The following is a 19,741-nucleotide window of genomic DNA, read 5'->3' on the forward strand; positions in this document are numbered from 1 at the left end:
AAAAAATTAAGCTTATCCATTATAAACAACAAATTAGTAAATATAACAAAAAAGAAGCAGATTCACAGATACAGAGAATAAACTCGTGGTTATGTGGGGAGGCAGTCAGTGCAGTGGAAGTACAACTTATTGGGTGCAAGTCAGGCTACAAGACCATATTGTACAACACAGGGAATATAGCCAATATTTTGTAATAATTGCAAATGGAGTATAACCCTTAAAACTTGTAGAAAAAAATTTAAGTGTAAGCGTATGCATTAGAAAACATTTAGAAACTATAGATTACTTAAAAAAACAAAACAAACCCACTGCTATTTACTCAATGTGTAATCCAACCGAAGGGAGGGGTAGAAAGCTTTACTTTCTCTCAAATCTATCTCCAACCTTGACCCCCAACTTGAGTATTGAACAATGTGGCTATTCTCTGCCTCAGCGGAGGAGAGGCCCTTTCTTCCACCTCCTTGAAGTCCCAGGGAAGTCTCAATGATGCCAGAGGCAACCCAAGTCTCAGTCCCTTCGCTTCTTTCACCTGAGACATGAAATAAATGACTGCTGATTTTTGAGGAATAACTGACTACAGAAGGGTATAACCACACAGTATACAGTTGACCCAAACAACACAGGTTAGGGGTGCCAACCCTCCACACAGTCAAACATCTGAGTATAACACAGTTGGCCCTCTGTACATGTATGCAATTCCTCCGTATCCTCGGATTCAACCAACCACAGACCATTCAGTACTGTAGTATTTACCACTGACAAAACCCCACATATAAGCAAATTGTGCAGTTCAAACCTCTTTTGTTCACAGGTGAACTTTCTTCATCCAATTTCTTTTTCTCAGTATAATTCAGATCCAGATTTGAGTTCTGGCTGTCATGAATTAGCTGCATAGCCTTATGCAAGTTACTCCTTTCCACTTATGTAATTGGGACAATTCTCCCTACCTTTCCCAACCCCACTAGGTTGTTGAAAGAGAAACAAATGAGTTCAAAATGACCTAAGGTACTAGACAGTCTTGTGCAAAGTGTGAGATGCTGAGAGCTGATGGGTAACTCTGCTAAGGCCCAACTATCAGGATGGAAGTTTTTGATGAATCTGCCTTCCTCTCTTCGATTGAAGGCACACCCCCACCTCTACCCCAAAAGCATCACCAGAGTTGCAACCACCTCCAGGCCCAGTAGAAGAGAAGGCTATATCGTGAATGTCTGGTGCACTCTGAGAAGGATCATGCTGGATCTGCTCGGGTTTCCAGGAAGCACAGAGAAAGCCGAGTTCTGCTCACCTTCCCTACCCTCCACCCCCCGCTTCCTCAGAGCTGACTCCACCCCACTCTGGCCTCCCTGAGGTCTCCAAAGAGCTTGTAGAAGGAACCACAAGACTCAGCTGAACTCCAAGTACAAACTTTATTTCTATTACAAGGATATTAATAATAATAATAGTAAAATAAAAACAGGGGAAACAGGCTCTGATACTTGGTTTTCAGAGCAAGCCATGAGCTTAGGCCTCAGTCCTAATTACAGTAGAGCCCAGCATGGCCCTGGCGAGGACAGAGAGCTCCCCACCTTCTCCAGCAGGCAGTGAAGACAAAGGAGCCGTGCTCCCCATCAGAAACAGAAGGCAGTGATCCCAAATGCCATAGAAGCAGATTAAAACAAAGCCCCTCGTCCACTCACCTGTAACTCAATCCATCTCTAAAAGCCTTGTTCCTAATACATATTGCAACTGGCCTGAACACTTTACCAAAGCTCTTCCTCACACACCTGAGGCCCAAATTCTAGAGTGGGAACAGGCAGTACACAGGAGAGGTTGCCCCTAAGTTCCCAAATTTAGGCTCCCACAGGGAAGAGCATCACCTCAGTGGTGAGTACCAGGTCTCCAGAACCCTCCCTCTTTCCACCAGGACCACATAGCACCAAGAAGCAGTGGTGACAGTATGTCAAAAGATGGAGCCCTGGTGGGCTGAGAGGCCATAACTTACATTTCTGTGCTGCCAAAAGGAAGCAGCTAAAGGTGAAACATTCTCAGCAGCCTCCCTGCTAACCCTCCCTTAAATCCCCAAACTTCCACAGCACAATCTCAAAAGACACAAAACGGCCATAACTTAGAAAAAGTTGAAATCTCTAAGATCGCCCCTGCCCAGAGAGCCCAAAGGGCAGGGCTGCACCACAGCAAGTTGTGCAGAGAAGATGAAAGCAATGTGCAAGCTCTCTGCAGACACCGTTACTCCTCCTCCTCTTCCTCCTCTGCATCCCCAGCACCCTGCTGCTTGGGGGGTTTGGCCTGTTGAACAACAGAACACAAAGGAAGTTTACATAGAAAGTGAGAAAGCAGCACTCGCCATGCCTGAAGAGCCCCAGAATTATCAGGCTTCTAAGGAAACCTCATCAAAAGCCAAAAGAACAGTCCTTCAGCTACAATCGGCCTGATGCCCAGCTGCTTCGCTGGCTTCAAGAACCATACCAGTCCACCCACTGAGTCCTCGATGAGTATTATGGGCTGGATCTCACTCACCTTCACAGTTCTACTGCAGTAACTTGTGGTTGTGGGGGTGACCCGGGAATTCCTACCACCTTCACTTCTACCACTGAAAGAGAAAGATTGGAAACTAGTTGCTGAGATGTCCTTGAGCAAAAGTCAGAGAACTCAGAACAGAAACAGCTGGAACCAGACAAAAGCAGCTCTCCAGTAGCGGACAAAACTAATGAATAAAAAAAACCATAGAGATGGAGTTCCCGTTGTTGCTCAGCGGGTTAAGAACCCACATAGTGTCCATGAGAATGGAAGTTCAATCCCTGGCCTCCTCAGTGGGTTAGGGATCTGGTATTGCCCCAAACTGCAACTGCAAGTCACAGATGCAGCTCAGACCTGGTGTTGCTGGGGCTGTGGCATAAGCTTGCAGCTGATTTGATCCCTAGCCGGGGAACTCCCATATGCTGCAGGTGCAGCTGTAAAAAGAAAAGAAAACAAAACAAAAACCACAAAGAGCAAAAGAAAATTTCAGATCAGGCTATAATACAAGCAAAGTCCACAGCCCCACATTCTCCTGAGCTACCCCCAAGCTCGTGCCAAGGGTACTGATTCTTACCTTGCCCCATATCTCCCTGAAGGCCCCCGGGGGAAAGCAGACACAAGGTTCTCTGGGTAGAGACTTCGAGCAGGGTGAACTGCTGGAATCTGCTCAGAGGCCAGGGCCCCATTATGGCTATTTCGATTGCGCCCCCGGATGCCCTGGTTGTCTAAGTTGTTGAGCTTCAGTGTGCGAGGGGGGCTGGGCTGGCACCCAGGTCTGGGGCCTGATGTGGATACTGACAGGCGGTTAGAAGTAGCTGTCATGTTGTTAATGGGTCTGCTGAGGGGTAGGGGGTAGGTGGGCCCTTTAGCCATTTCCTGCTTGATATCATCCATGTAATCAGAAGACAGGTCTCCTAAAAAAAGAAAAGAGCACCAGCTTTAGCAAAAAGGCTGCTCTTGCTATTAATGCTGGAGGCAGGAACAAGATTCTGGGTAGGAGACAACTGCCTCGCTTCTCAAGGATGCTGAAACCCATATCTCCAGGACAGGGTTGGGAATATAAATCCACACTATACACTTACCACCTAAGTCCTCAAATACAACCTCCTAACTAGTCATAATCAGTGTGCAAGCAAACCTTGAAAAATCGTTTCCTTTTTTTTTTTTTCTTCTTTTTTCTTTTTAGAAAGAAAAGAAGTTCCCTGTGGAATATGAAGCTCCCAGGCTAGGGGTTGAATCGGAGCTACAGCTGCCAGCCTACGCCACAGCCACAGCAACACCAGATCTGAGCCATGTCTGTGACATACACTACAGCTTATGGCAACGCTGGATCCTTAACCCACTGAGTGAGGCCAGGGATCGAACCTGCATCCTCATGGATACTAGCTGGGTTCTTAACCTGCTGAGCCACAATGGGAACTCCCTGAAAAATCATCTTTAAATGGCTTTGCAACGACTAGGTTTCAAAACCAGTTTACTTGCCTAGTTATGAGATAATACTGATAATTACTGATAATAATACTACTAGTAAGTTTGAGCACCCTACACTAGTTGAGTATTATTTCAACTAGAAGCAGGGGCCCAGGGCAGCCACAGTAAAGTCTGAAAATTATCTCCCAATCATCCACTAAGTGCACCAACAGGAAACCCACAGCTGAACAAGGGCTGACTATTAAGCATGGCTCACGTCAGCCCCCAAAACCATTACCCTATAAACCTAAACTCCAGGCATCTAAACTCCTAAACTCCAGGAGTCCCCAGTGAGATCAGACTGGGCCTGGTAATTCAGGATGCATGTTAAACCTATGTGAGAAGAGCAGATGGGAAGTGGGAAGCAGGCGTAAGGAAACAGCAGACATGCAGCCTTGGCCCAGCCCTAGCTCATACCCTGGTGTCTGACACGCCTCTTGGGCAGCTCTGGTGAGGTTCCTCGAGGCTGGAAATCCTGTCTAGGAATCCCCTCCGACACGTGGTTATTTGCTGTGGCTGGGCGTTGGTCACACTGGTCCTAATAAGAAAAACCAGAATTAGTACCTCTGGACTGAGTCATTCTTAGGAGAGAGTACAGTAGGAGGGGAAGGAACAGCAGGTTGGGTGAACACACCATATCTAGGGGGCCAAGTGGGGGAACAATGGGACAGGATGACTTTGACAAGCACTGAGGGGAAGGATCTGGGACTAAGAGGAAGTGCATCTGGAACACAGCAATCATTCCTACTAGCACTGACAGAAGCACTCTCTGATTGGTGTGATTTGTGCATGGATAACGGAAGGGTTGGTCTTGGGAGCCCAGAAAACATTTGACCATAGATTATGTGCACCATTGCTTACTGTAGAGTCTGCCCTAGGACACAACAAGCAGTTACTTATCTACTGCTTGGTCCAAAAGCAAAAGCCTTTATTACAGGAAGTGAAATGTGTGGTGTTCTAGCAACAGCTATGTGACATCTACTATAGAAATGTCCCTGAAATACCTTCAGTGTTAGCTCCCATAACAAACAAGATGGGGCAGAAAACGTACTTTCCACTAAGACACTAGAATCCTAGACCACAAAAGCTGAAAAAGGACTTCAGATTATCTAGTGTAACTCCTTCATTTACAAATGCCCACTGAGGAAGCAGGACCTATCCCAGGTCAACCATAAGGGGAAAGCTAGAACTAGACCCTTGTCACCCGATGCAAGACACAAATGCCACCCCGAGAGGAAGAACCCATAAGGTTAAAAGTAGAAATTGTCAGTGGCCTCAAGGAAACTCTCCTCTAAACTCTCTGGCAAGTCCTCCATGCTTGTTTAGACAGAGTCCTGGCTCCCTGGGCCTCAGCTAGTGATACTATGGCTTCCATTGCCAGAAGGCAGAGAAAGTCCAAAGGCCTAAGGTAACTGTACATCTCAGAGGGCTCACAAAACAGGGCACAGTCAAAAGCAGATCAGGCAGGCACACAACTTAAAGGCCAAAGAAGCATTCTCAGCTCTGAAAGCCTCAGGCTGACTTAAAGATCAGCAGGATAGCAAAAGTGGATGGACCCTGGAGTTCCCGTTGTGGTGCAGTGGTTAATGAATCCGACTAGGAACCATGAGGTTGCAGGTTCAATCCCTGCCCTTGCTCAGTGGGTTAATGATCCGGCATTGCCATGAGCTGTGGTGTAGGTCACAGACACGGCTCGGATCCCACGTTGCTGTGGCTCTGGCGTAGGCTGGCGGCTACAGCTCCAATTCGACCCCTAGCCTGGGAACCTCCATATGCCGCGGGAGCAGCCCAAAAAATGACAAAAAAACAAACAAAAAAAAGTGGATAGGCCCTTCAAGGATTCTTACCTGGTGATGGAATAGTACCTCTTCTTCCAGTTGGACCCCACAGAATTCACATGGGATGATGATGCTGTCCTCCACAGGAGGTGAACTCCTCAGGCCCAAAGAGTCTAACTGGTTTCTTGCAGCCTGCTGCATTATCTCCTGGAAGATGACATCAGGGTCCTCCATCCCTTTGGGCGAGGTGCTACCCACACCGAGTGGAGGTAAGGCACATGAAGGGTTACAGCTCGTCTGTCTCAAAAAAAAAACAGGTTAAAAAAAAAAAAAAAAAAGCAGAGGTTAAAGAACAAATTATAGTCTAAAAATAATTTCCCAAAGTCACAAAAATCATTTAATTTTTTTTATTATTTTCTTTTTTGGCCACCCTGTGGCATATGGTGTTCCTGGGCCAGAGATCAGATCTGAGCCACAGCTGTGACCTATGCTGCAGCTGCAGCAATGCCAGATCCTTTAACCTACTGTGCTGGGCAGGCGACGGAACCTGCGTCCTCGAGCTGCAGAGGTACCACCAATCCCATTAGGCCACAGTGGGAACTCCACAAAATGTTAACAATGCTTGGAGTTCCCAGCGTGACTCAGCAGTTAACGAACCGGACTAGCATCCATGAGGACTTGGGTTCGATCACTGGTCTTGCTCAGTGGATTAAGGATCCAGCATTGCTGTGAGCTATGGTGCACATCACAGAAAAAGACAAAAAAAAAAAAAAAAAAAATTAACAATGCTTAATACTGGGGAGAGAGGAGTGCCCTTTGTGGTTCAGCAGGTTAAGAACCTGACTTGTATCCCTGAGGATATCGATTCGATCTCTGGCCCTGCTCAGTAGGTTAAGAATCCAGTATTGTCAAAAGCTGTGGTTTAGGTCACAGATGAGGCTCAGATCTGGAGTTGCTGTGGTGTAGGCCAGCAGCTGTAACTCCAGTTCAACCCCTAGCCCAGTAACTGCCCATAGGCCATTGGTGCAGGCCTAAAAAAAAAAAATTGTGGAGAAGGACTGAAAAGGGACAGGAGATCACAGATGGAACACTCACTTTTGCTTTTATTTTAAACATTTCTAGGCTATATTAAATTTTTGTTACTATGTTTATGTGATTACTCTTTTTAATTTGAAAAGATTTAAGTTTTTTCCTCACAGTCATACAGCAAGAGAGGCCCAAATATTCTTCGCTACTCCTATTAATGGATCCTCTTATGATGTTCCCAAACCAAATAATAAATATACGCAAATGCTGCACTTTTCCCTTATGGGGGAAATGTATATTCTACCCAGAGTACATGTATCACTTAATAGTTATGGAAGTGTCAGACAAGGCCAAACCAAATCAGAGAGTAAGAGTATTTAGGGGATAAATGTGGCTCCCTCCACCAGATAATCTTCAAACACAAAAGCTATTCTCTAATCATTCCTAAATAGCTCAGGAACTTTCAACCATTCAAAAAATACCTGACACCTTTCATATACCAGGTAGTGAGATATTCAGAAACTACAAGAACCCAGAACTTGTCCTTAAGGAACTCAGCCTCGTGGTGCAGACCAACAGGAGATCAGCACAAGGTAAAGGTGACAGGCTAAGAGAGATGTGGGCACAGGACTTTCAAGAACATACTAGCATGACTTCTGGCCTAGCCTTCAGAGTATTCCACAAGATGATTTCCTGAAAGTCGTATCTGAACTAAGTCTACGAGTGAGAGTCTGTGTTGTTGGGTGTGTTAAGAAGGCAAGGGTTGAAGTTTCTGCTGTGGCGAAACAGGTTAAGGATCCAGAGCTGTCTTTGCAGCAGCTTGTGTCACAGCTATGGGTTGAATTCAATCCCTGGCTCAGGAACTTCCATATGTTGTGGTGTAAGCAGAAAAAAAAAAAAAAAAAAAAGAAGGCAAGGGTAGAAGGCCACACATCTCCAGGCAGAAAAAGTAAAGTGCAAAACAGACGCCCTGACCCTTCCAGGAAACTGCAAGGACTTCAGCCTGAAATCAAATATGGCATGAGATGAGGACAGATTACAAGATGGTCAGTCAAGATGTACACTATCAGCATGGAATGGAGGCAACGACTGGGCCTGCTGGCCTACTTTGTCCAAGAGGGAACGAGGCTGAGTCTTATACTCACTTCAGTCACACCAGGTTTAAAACAGTTGCTACTCGGAATTCCCGCCGTGGCTCAGTGGTTGACGAATCTGCCTAGGAACCATGAGGTTGCGGGTTCGGTCCCCGGCCTTGCTCAGTGGGTTAAGGATCTGGCGTTGCTGTGAGCTGTGGTGTAGGTTGCAGACGTGGCTTGGATCCCGCATTGCTGTGGCTCTGGCGTAGGCCGGTGGCTACAGCTCTGATTAGACCCCTAGCCTGGGAACCTCCATATGCTGCAGGAGGGGCCCTAGAAAAGGCAAAAAGACAAAAAAAATAAAAATTAAAAAAAAATTAAAAAAAATGTACTAAAAAGAGTTTGCTTAAGACCTCACATGGCCTGCAACACCAATAATGGTCTGCACACAGTCCCTCCTTAAAGTTAAAGCTCTCAAGTAATTCACAACACACCTGATGGTCAATCAGCAGCTCCTCTGGGTAGAGCTCCTCACAAAATTCACAAGGCAACATGGTCCCGTCAGCTGCACCTAGGTATTAGGTCACACAATCAGACTTTAATAAAAATAAACTTCATTCAACCTTTTATCTTCCTTGGAGGTTTGATAGGAAAGTTTGACTTCTTTTGTAACTTCTTAGACAAAGCAATTTGTGAGGCTGTAAATCCTCAAAGGGAAACCATCTAAGAGACAAACCCTAAGCAAAAAACCGCCACTACAGAAAGAGGTCTACTTGTCACCATTTCCTAAGGAACAGTAAAACATTTGATTACCCATCACTCTAAGGAAGAAATTTAAGTGTGTAATATGAAACTCTAGGCACTAATCTAAGAGCTTTCTGTGCATTATTTCAATCCTCAGGAAAAACTTATGAAGCAGATCCACAAGACTCTCATTTTACAGATAAAGAAATTGAGGCCTGTATATAAATGGCAGACAGATATACTGAAAAAACACTTCCAGTACAAAATACAAAAAAAAAAACAACAACAACAAAAAAGATGTTGTATAAAGTTAACTTCAGTGAGAAAATAAATAAGAGCAATTTCAAATCCAGGATTCCGAAAACACAGTGGACAGTGAACAAAGCAAGGAGGCATGGAAACTTGTCTACCTAGGTTATGGCTCTAAATAGAAGAGAGAAAAATCTCTACTGAAGAACACTAACCACAGTTTGGCCTTTACATGGATTTGAATGGAAAATCTACATTTATTTGTTCCCTTCTTTCTTTGTTGGCTGTTCTTCAGCACGTGGAGTTTCGAGGCCAGGGATAAGATCCAAGCCACAGTTGCAGCCTACTGTACAGTTGCAGCAACATTGGAACCTTTAACCCAGAATGCGGGGCCAGAGACTGAACCTGTGTCCTGGTGCTGCAGAGACCATTTCGCCACAGCGGGAACTCCTCTACATTTGTTTTTACATAAATTCACATTTATGGTTTTAAAAATCCCAGGGCAAAAAAAAGCTCAATTTAAAATTCTTCCCGTCTGGGAGCTCCCGTTGTGGCTCAGTGGGTTATGAACCCGACTAGTATCCATGTGGATGCAGGTTCTATTCCTGGCCTTGCTCAGTGAGTTAAGGATCCAGTGTTGCTGTGAGCTGTGGTATAGGTCCAGATATGGTTCAGATCTGGCATTGCTATGGCTGTAACATAGGCTGGCAGTTGCAGCTCCGATTCAGCCCCTAGCCTGGGAACTTTCACATGCCGCAGGTGCAGCCCTATCTCGGATCCTACATTGCTGTGGCTGTGCTGTAGCCTGGCAGCTGCAGCTCCAATTTGACCCCTAGCCTGGGAATCTCCATATGCTGCAGGTGTGGCCCTAAAAAAACAAAAAAGAAATAAATAAAAATAAAATAAAAATAGCATCCTGCATACAGCTACTATTAAGCAAAAAGGTTACCTATACAATTGAGATATATCTGACATACCCCACTCTAACAAGTAATAGGACAAATTGACATCTTGAGAAGGACACACCATGGCCAACATAGTATTCCTGTCAAAATTATAACATGGGAGTTCCTGTCTTGGCGCGGCGGAAACGAATCTGACTAGGAACCATGAAGTTGCAGGTTCGATTCCTGGCCTCGCTCAATGGGTTGAGGATCTGGTATTGCTGTGAGGTGTGGTGTAGGTTACAAACACAGCTCGGATTCTCTGTTGCTGTGGCTATGGTGTAGGCTGGCAGCTGTAGCTCCAATTCGACCTCTAGCCTGGGAACCTCCACATGCTGTAGGCGCCACCCTAAAAAGGGAAAAAAAAAACAAAAAACAAAAAACCCATAACATGAATTTAAACATGGGTAAATAATCAAACATGTTAACTGAGAAAGAAATATTCTACAAAAAAAAAAAAAAAAAGGCCTGGACTCTTCAAAAATACCAATGCCCTCAAAGAGGGGAAAAAGATTTAAAAAAAAAAAAAAAAGGAGAATGGGTGTAAAGGAATCTAAAAAGAATTAAATGTAATGCACAATCCTGGATTTTAAAAACAGAATTAGGGAGTTCCCGTCATGGCGCAGTGGTTAACGAATCTGACTAGGTACCATGAGGTTGCGGGTTCGGTCCCTGCCCTTGCTCAGTGGGTTAACGATCCGGCGTTGCCGTGAGCTATGGTGTAGGTTGCAGACGCGGCTCGGATTCCGCGTTGCTGTGGCTCTGGTGTAGGCTGGTGGCTACAGCTCCGATTCAACCCCTAGCCTGGGAACCTCCATATGCCGCGGGAGCGGCCCAAGAAATAGCAACAACAACAACCAAAAGACAAAAAGACAAAAAAATAAATAAATAAAAATAAAAACAGAATTAAAAAGCTCTAAAGGGAGTTTCCAGTGTGGTTCAGCAGTAACAAACCCAACTTGTATCCATGAATGAGGATGCAGGTTTGATCCCTGGCCTTCTTCAGTAGATTAAGAATCTGGCACTTCCATGAGCTGTGGTTTAGGTTGCCGAAGCACCTCAAATCCCCCACTGCTGTGGCTGTGACACGTGCAGCTCTGATTTGATCCCTGGCCTAGGAAGTTCCATACGCTGCAGGTGAGGCCCTAAAAAGCAAAAAAATAAAAATAAAAGATAAAAAGCTCTAAAGAACACTATGAACAAGTAGGGAACTTGCCTGACAATATCTGTATTGTGTTTATATAAGAAAATGCCCTTGCTCTTAAGAGATTCATCTTAAGATGAAGTACTAGGGATAAAATGCTATGTCTGCAACTCATTCTCAAATGGCTCAGGGGGAAGAAATATAAAAATAAATGGAAATACTAAAATTGTTGAATATAAATGAGGGGTATACAGACATTCACTGTACTATTCTGACAATTCTTTTCTCTTTTTATGGCCACACCCACGGCATATGGAGGTTCCCGGGCTAGGGATCCAATCGGAGCTGTAGCCACCAGCCTACACCACAGCCACACTAATGCCGGATCCTTAACCCACTGAGCGAGGCCAGGAATTGAACCCTCACATCCTCATGGATAATAGTCACGTTTGTTAACCGCTGAGCCACAACGGGAACTCCACTGACGATGTTTAAAAACAAAAAGTTGGAAAAAACAAATGAAAAGAATAATAATAAAAAAAAAACTATCTCATCAAAAACTTTTAATGTCCTATAAGTTGTCTGGTGTAAAGCTTACTACAGAGACAGAGTCTAGTAAAAAATATACAAACCTACCCCTTATGTCATTCAGAGCACTAGGACCTTCATGGGACTGGTCTGCCTCACATACGACCCTCCAAAGGTCCTGCTCTGCCATATTGGGGGGCTGTCCTTCATTTTGCAGACTTAGAGCCAACATGAAATCCAAGTTTGCACTGTCTTCACCACCCTCTTTGGGGGTCTGTCGTCTTCTATTCCTTTCCTGACTTTCTTGTTCTTCCACTGAGGGGGATAAAAAGAAAAAATAGGTACTCAAGATACATTAGGAATGTCGCTATACAAATATTCAAGGTTTATAGAAATCTGTATAGGAACAAGAAACCCAGACTTTCAATTCTCATAGGACTCTAAATATTAAGCCTACCATGATGAAAGACTCCAATTATTATCCTGTTCGATTAATAAGCAATATTGAGCTGTAACTATGAAATAGGCACTGTGCTAAGTATTTTACATGTATTTTCCACATTACAGCAAAATGGCTTAAAGCATAGGGTCAGACTGCCTGAATTCAAATCCCAGCTCTACCACTTACCTAACACTCATAAAACTGTAGTGAGAACTAAGTAAATTAATAAATGTAAAGCACTTTGCAAATACCTTAAGCACATAGAGTATACTCAGTAAATGTTAGCTATTAACAGCATTGTCATCCATCAACCCTGTCATCCAATAATAATCTAAGAGCAAAGAGGTTCTGTTATTCCTATCTATAGGAAAAAGTTAAATATTCCTCCTTATGTTACCTAGCTACAATCAGGTTTCCATAATTAAAATCTATTTGGGGGAGTTCCCGTCGTGGCGCAGTGGTTAACGAATCCGACTAGGAACCATGAGGTTGCGGATTCGGTCCCTGCCCTTGCTCAGTGGGTTAACGATCCGGCGTTGCCGTGAGCTGTGGTGTAGGTTGCAGACGCGGCTCGGATCCCGCGTTGCTGTGGCTCTGGCGTAGGCCGGTGGCTACAGCTCCGATTCAACCCCTAGCCTGGGAACCTCCATATGCCGCGGGAGCGGCCCAAGAAATAGCAACAACAACAACAAAAGACAAAAAAAAAAAAAAAAAGAAAGAAAATCTATTTGGCTCCGAAGACCTGTTTCCATTTGCATTAAATTCTTGATACCGCTCCAGTATTTCTTTTTTTCTTTTCTGGCCACACCCACGGCGAATGAAGTTCCCAGGCCAGTGATAGAATCTGAACCACACCAGATCCTTAACCCTCTGTGCCACGCCAAGGATCAAACCCATGCCACCAAAGAGACAACATGGGATCCTTAACCTGCTGCACCACAGTGGGAACTCCCCACTCCAATTGTCTAATTCCAAACACAACTCACACAGATTTTTTTTAAAGGTTACATAGGAGTTTATTTATCATTTTTGTACCTTTTCTTCACGATTGGAATTATATTACATGAAGTAAAAAAATTAACACTTGGAGTTCCCATCGTGGCTCAGTGGTTAACAAATCTGACTAGCATCCACGAGGGTGCAGGTTTGATCTGTGGCCTCACTCAGTGGAGTTAAGGATCTGGCATTGCCGTGAGCTGTGATGTAGGTCCCAGAGCGGCTCAGATCTGGTGTTGCTGTGGCTGTGGCATAGGCCAGCAGCTACAGCACCGATTCCACTCCTAGCCTGGGAACCTCCGTATGCCATGGGTATGGCCGTAAAAACCAAAAAAAGAAAAAAATTATCTACAATTTTTGGTTTTTTACAAGAAAAACATTTAGTGAAAACATCAGGAAGAATTAAGTTACACTAACTCTCTTTCTTTAATTCTGTGGGTATACAGTTGACTTACAAAGCTGTGTTAGCTCCAAGTTCAGCAAAGTAAATTGGCCATACATGTACTCACATAGATTATTCTGAATTGGAAACTGGGCTGTCACGCTCCTTTGACTGGTGGTCCTACTTTGGAAAAGGTCTGATTCAAAGGCCCTCAGGGGCCTTCGAGGGAGCCTCATGGGTGGGTCCAGAGCTTCAATTTGTCTGAGCTGGGATGCAATCCAGATCCCATCTTGACCCCAGGAGTCATCATACGCATTAGGTAGCATGGTAACCTCATCTCTCTTTTCCTCCTCATTTCTCCCACAAACTTCAGGGTGAGTCTTCAGATCTTTCACCAGAACATTGCGCCCACAACTGCCACATAACTCCGTCCGGGCACCACAGTAATCTTCATGGTCCTTCAGTTTGAGAACAGAAAGTTCCAAATCACAGTGCTGACAAAGGGCAAGCCGTAGAGGACACTCAGTCTCCTGCAACACAGAAAAATGAGGCAGTTAATATGCAAATCTAAGAAAGGCCAAGTTTCAGTACAAGGCAGGGAAAGCAAAAAGTATTTACAATATTCTCTTCCAACCCTAGCTTTGCCTGTCATGGTTTTCTATGTATTTAAGAGTCACAGCTTCCTTCTTCCCTGCTATCAAGTTCTACAAAGGGAAAGAAACTCTTAGAAGGAAACTACTCATTCAGTCACCCAAATAGCAAGAGCACAGCAATTCATATATGCTTTGTCAACACTCCCCCAGACTAATTTCCCCTTACTACTCCAATGTGGAAAAGGGATTGTCCTTTAGAAAGACATTGATTCTTCTAATCCAAACATTTGTATATAGCACTGTCTTTAAATAAGTCAAGAATCACCAATGAAGATGACCCCAAGGAATTCCCTTTTGGTGCAGTGGGCTAAGGATCTGGCGATGTCACTATAGCAGCTCAGGTTTAATTCCACGCCCAGGAACTCCCACATGCTATGGGCATGGGAGGAAAAAAAAAAAAGATGATCCCAAGAATGTGCAAGTAATTAGCAGATGAAAGACAAAACTTTTTTTGTTTGTTTTTGGCTACACCACAAGCGAACTCCCAAAACTTTATGTTTAATTTGAAATCATCACTAAAGCACTAAATAATTAAAAGATACAAAGGAGGAGTTCCCATTGCGGCTCAGTGGAAATGAACCCAACTAGCATCCATGAGGATGGGGGTTCGATCCCTGGCCTCATTCAGTAGGTTAAGGATCCTGCATTGCCTCAAGCTGCAGTCTTTGTCACAGATCTGGTGTTGCTATGGCTGGGGGTAGGCCTTCAGCTGCAACTCCAATTCGACCCTAGCCTGGAAACTTCCATGTACCGCAGATGCAGCCCCCCCCAAAAAAAGACATATAAGGATATGATACTGTGATATGGACATTCCAAAACCTGGGAACGTAAGCTCAGAACTTTAATGTAACATTGGTTCTAAAGCTTAGACACTTTACTACCACTATGACAAACAGCAAAAATTTGTTTTTCATACAAATTAAACCCAAGTTTTATTCTAAACGATACTTCAAAACATTTCTCAAATTGTTTGCATATGCATGGAATATCTCTTATAGAAAACATATGAAACTTATAAAAGAGAGCCTAGGAACAGGAGTAGAAGAGAGACAATTTTTACATATACACTTTTGTGCCTTTAAAATTATATACCATGTAACTATAATATCAATTCAGAAAGGCGATTTTTAGAAAAAAGTTTTATCAAATAAATAATAAAGTTATAAGTTTCTGATATATAAGTTACTCAACAGCGAAAAGATTAAAAAACTGTTGGCACATACCAGATGATATAATAAGTACTCTGTTAAAAACCCTGAAAATTGCTAGTAACTCACCAGAACAGCAAATACAGTTATCAACTTTTTTTCTTAAAGAATTTAAAACTCTTCAATCAGTGGCCTACAATTATCAGAGCCTAACTTGCAAGAATGTTAGGAAATACTCTGTACTTATACCTCTATAATGAATATCACCATGTGACCCCCAGAAACAGCTGAGAGAAACTAGAAGAGGGAGGCAGTTGATTAGAGGTTGTTTTATACAGCAAGTAGGTGTTAAAAGCCAAAGAAATACTCATCATTATTATTAATATGACCTCAATCGTAACCCCCTTTACTGGTGAGGTCAAGTAAAACACAGGTAAAATGCTCAGAAAAAAATAATGCAGGAGGAGTTCCTGTCCTGGTGCTGTAGAAATAATTTGACTAGGAACCATGAGGTTGCAGGTTCAATCCCTGGCCTTGCTCAGTGGGTTAAAGATCCAGCATTGCCATGAGCTGTGGTGTAGGTCGCAGACAGAGCTTGGATCTGTGGCTCCAGTGTAGGATGTAGCTCCGATTGCACCCCTAGCCTGGGAACCTCTATATACCGCAAATCCGGCCCTACAAAGAAAAAAAAAAAAAATGGGAGGGAGTTCCCATTGCGGCTCAGTGGTTAACAAACCTGACTAGGATCCATGAGGATATGGGTTTTAATCCCTGGCTTTGCTCAGGGGGTTAAGGATCCAGCATTGCCATGAGCTGTGGTGTAGCTTGCAGACATGGCTCAGATCTGTATTGCTGTGGCTATGGTGTAGGCTTAGCTCCAAATGGTTCCCTAACCTGGGAACCTCCATATGTCATGGACGCAGCCCTAAAAAGCAAAAAAAAAAAAAAAAAAGCAAGTAAGAATGCTTAATTATTTATGAGATGTTTATCTTTGAGTTGGAAGTCAGGCATGGTCCTTGTTTTCTTTTTATATTTTCCAAAAGTTCTACACTGAATATGAATCACCTTTTAAAATTATAAAGTTATTAGGTTTTTTTTAGGTACACAGAATGAAATGCACAAATCTGAAGTGCATACTTTGATGATGAATGTTTATATTCAATACACACTCCTATGCGACTACCAACTAAAGAGTTGTTGGGATTTTTTAACCGGTGAATATGCTCAAATATATATATATTTATATATATATATATATAAATACACACACACACACACACACACACACACACACACACACACACAGAACTCTCAGATTTCCCATTGTAGTGCAGCAGAAATGAATCTGACTAGGAACCATGAGGTTGCAGGTTAGATCCCTGGCCTCGCTCAGCTGGCTAAGGATCTGGCATTGCTGTGGCTTGGTGTAGGCCAGTGGCGCAGCATATGGGAACCTCCATATGCTGAGGGTGTGGCCATAAAAGGAAAAAAAAAAATATATATATATAACTCTCTATATATTCACATACTCATTCAACTACAGCCAGTTTTATCCCAATTAGGGACCAAATGACACTGTGTTCTCTCATCAAATGCTCTCTAAGAATTTCTTTGGGTATGAATAGCATGTCACCCAAAAGACCAAACAGTAAAAATGAAATTACAAGATACAGGAGTTCCCATTGTGGTATAGCAGAAAAGAATCTGACTAGCATCCATGAGGATGCGGGTTCCATCCCTGGGCTCACTCAGTGGGTCAGGGATCTGGTGTTGCCATGAGCTGTGGTAAAGGTCACAGATGAGGCTCGGATCTGATGTTGCTGTGGCTGTGGTGTAGGCCAGCAGCTATACCTCCAATTAGACCTCTAGCCTGGGAACTTCCATATGCCATGAGTGTGGCCCTAAAAAGCAAAAAAAAAAAAAAAAGAGAGAGAGAGAGAGCGCAAAAGAAAGAAAAGAAGAAAATTACAAGGTATAAGGCAGGTTGTGTGCTAAAGAGGTGACACCACACTGGCAACCCTAGGCTTGGTATAGCACTCAGTGAACCTGCCAGTAGGCAAAACCCAGCAGAAATGGAATGACTGTTCCAAAAGGAAAGGCTCTGAGGCTTGAGCATGAAGCACAGCAGCTATGCAGCCAAATCTGGCAGCAAAGAGTCAAAGCCTTAATTAGGCTTTAAAGGCAGTGGAGCTGGTAGAGAACAAAGACTCAATAAGACAGGCTTTCTCCTTGCAAGTGGCTCTGTAATCTCAATAGGATTGGCCCCATGATAATTAACGCCCTTCATAGTACAGGAAACCAACCTCATGCTTCTTTAACTGCCTCTTCTCCAACTTCTTGTTACACTTGCAGGTCACCTGGGATAAGAAATAACAATCAATAAATTGGTTTTGTGACAACATGTTCACCTGCTATTACACAATAGCAAGTATAATCCATTCATAAATATTTGAGTACTTGGTGGTTCACCTGACAGTGTTCTGTAGCCATGTGAGTCTCCATGTCAGATTTGGGAAATGGTTCCTTGCAGATAGCACACATACCAATGTTCCTTTGACAGTGGATCTCATGGATGGTAAAGTTAAACACAGGAATTTCTTTTTTGCTACAGAAATAGATCAAAGAAAAAGTCAAGAATTACTGACATCAGTGCCCAGAGATATCACATGGAAATCTGTCCTGCCCAATTTTTATGCTCCACTATTTCACTTTAGTGAGTATCCAGTGTATAAGCTCTTGTGACTGTTACAATGTCTGCTTTTCAAAGATTAACTCCTAAAGTGTTTTGTTTTGTTTTGTTTTGTTTTTTGTCTTTTTGCCTTTTCTAGGGCCGCTTCCCCCGGAATATGGAGGTTCCCAGGCTAGGGGTTGAATCGGAGCTGCAGTCTCCAGCCTACACCAGAGCCACAGAAACGTGGGATCTGAGCCGCGTCTGCAACCTACACCACAGCTCACGGCAACGCCAGATCCTTAACCCACTGGGCAAGGCCAGGGATCAAACCCGCAACCTCATCGTTCCTAGTCAGATTCGTTAACCACTGTGCTACAACAGGAACTCCAGATTAACTCCTAAAGGTTTTGAGTCTTCCGTGCAACACTCTGAGTTATCAGTGCTATGCACTACCTCTAAAAGCTCAGCCTCACTTTCAACATCTCATCACAACCAACAACATGAAGTCAGATACCAAGAAAAGCTGAGCCAGGTTTTTCCAAAACCATTCATACCCCAAAGCACAAAGATCCACCCCAGGATTTAAAAAACAAAACAGGAGTTCCCATCATGGCTCAGTGGTTAACGAATCCGACTAGGAACCAGGAGGTTTTGGGTTTGATCCCTGGCCTTGCTCAATGGGTTGAGGATGTGGCGTTGCCGAGACCTGTGGTGTAGGTCATAGACGTGGCTCGGATTCCACGTTGCTGTGGCTCTGGTGTTGCTGTGGCTCTGACGTACGCCAGCAGCTACAGCTCCGATTCAACCCCTAGCCTGGGAACCTCCATATGCGGAGGGAGCGGCCCAAGAAATGGCAAAAAAAAAAATTTTTTTTAAGACAAAAATAAATAAATAAATAAATAAACAAAGGAAGTCCCCCTGTGACACAGCAGGTTAAGGATCAGGCCATTGCTACAGCTGTGACGAGGTCACTGCTGTGGCTCGGGTTCAGTCCCTGGCCTGAGAATTACCACGTGCCACAAGTGCAGCCAAAAAATTAAACTTTTTTTTTATAAAAAAACTTAAAAAAAAATAAGAAACAAAACAAGCATTAAAAAAAACCCCAAACAGCCTACCATTTATTTTTACACTCAGTCTCAGGTGGTTTGAATCTCATTAGTTTTTTTTTGGGGGGGGGGTCTTTTTTAGGGCTGCACCAGTGGCATATGGAGGTTCCCAGGCTAGGAGGTTGAATTGGAGCTGTTGCTGCTGGCTTATGCCAGAGACACAGCAACACCAGATCTGAGCCTCGTCTGCCATCTACACCTCAGCCCACGGCAACGCCGGATCCTTAACCCACTGAGCAAGGCCAGGGATCAAACCCAAAACCTCCTGGTTTCTAGTCAGATTGTTTCTGCTGTACCACGACAGGAACTCCTCTCATTAGATTTTATTCCACCAAAAGTCAAACTAAAAAGGGCAGATGCCAGCTTTGGGACTGTCTGAGGAAAAGGGGAACTTTCCTCCTTTATGCCCTACATGTCTTTCAAAGCACACTGGATGCTAGCTAGGAATAAGCTCTCTGGCTGGGGTTGGTATAAACTTCACAGAAGAAATGTAGAAAAATGTAATCCTGAATCCCTTTCCCCATTGCTGTCTCCTCATTTACTTTTTACCATTCTCCTCTAATTTAAGAAATCCAAATTTAAAGGACCATACCTAAGTTATAGAAAAGGAAGGAAATGACAATCTTAAGTGAAAGAGTAAGATCATTTTAATTTAACAAAAGTGTGTGTATATATGTTTATATACACTTACACACTCAAACTAGAGGCACATAATATTCAAAGGCCTTCCTTTTACTCATTCGGTTATGACCATTAGAAAATTCCAATTTCATAGTCTAAAGGATGCATTAAAAAGAATGTATGTCACCTAGAATAAAATTTCATAAAATATGGGAGTTCCCATCATGACTCAGCAGAAACGAATCAGAC

At 43.5% G+C, this 19,741-nt stretch overlaps 1 protein-coding gene across 1 annotated transcript in view; it reads right to left on the reverse strand.

The window, feature by feature from the left end:
• TRAFD1 (TRAF-type zinc finger domain containing 1) overlaps nucleotides 1,388-19,741 on the reverse strand; it is a 29,933-nt gene continuing 11,579 nt past the window's right edge. The window contains exons 3-12 of the mRNA XM_021072837.1: nucleotides 17,564-17,699; nucleotides 17,398-17,451; nucleotides 13,421-13,823; nucleotides 11,582-11,788; nucleotides 8,359-8,435; nucleotides 5,832-6,059; nucleotides 4,402-4,522; nucleotides 3,089-3,428; nucleotides 2,515-2,587; nucleotides 1,388-2,283 (exon numbers count right to left, since the gene is read on the reverse strand). Coding sequence (XP_020928496.1) covers nucleotides 2,224-2,283; nucleotides 2,515-2,587; nucleotides 3,089-3,428; nucleotides 4,402-4,522; nucleotides 5,832-6,059; nucleotides 8,359-8,435; nucleotides 11,582-11,788; nucleotides 13,421-13,823; nucleotides 17,398-17,451; nucleotides 17,564-17,699 — 1,699 coding nt within the window. The 3' untranslated portion in view covers nucleotides 1,388-2,223. The remainder of the gene's footprint in view (nucleotides 2,284-2,514; nucleotides 2,588-3,088; nucleotides 3,429-4,401; nucleotides 4,523-5,831; nucleotides 6,060-8,358; nucleotides 8,436-11,581; nucleotides 11,789-13,420; nucleotides 13,824-17,397; nucleotides 17,452-17,563; nucleotides 17,700-19,741) is intronic.

Source organism: Sus scrofa, chromosome 14 (assembly GCF_000003025.6).
Source record: "Sus scrofa isolate TJ Tabasco breed Duroc chromosome 14, Sscrofa11.1, whole genome shotgun sequence".
In the NCBI taxonomy this organism is placed as follows: Eukaryota; Metazoa; Chordata; class Mammalia; order Artiodactyla; family Suidae; genus Sus; species Sus scrofa.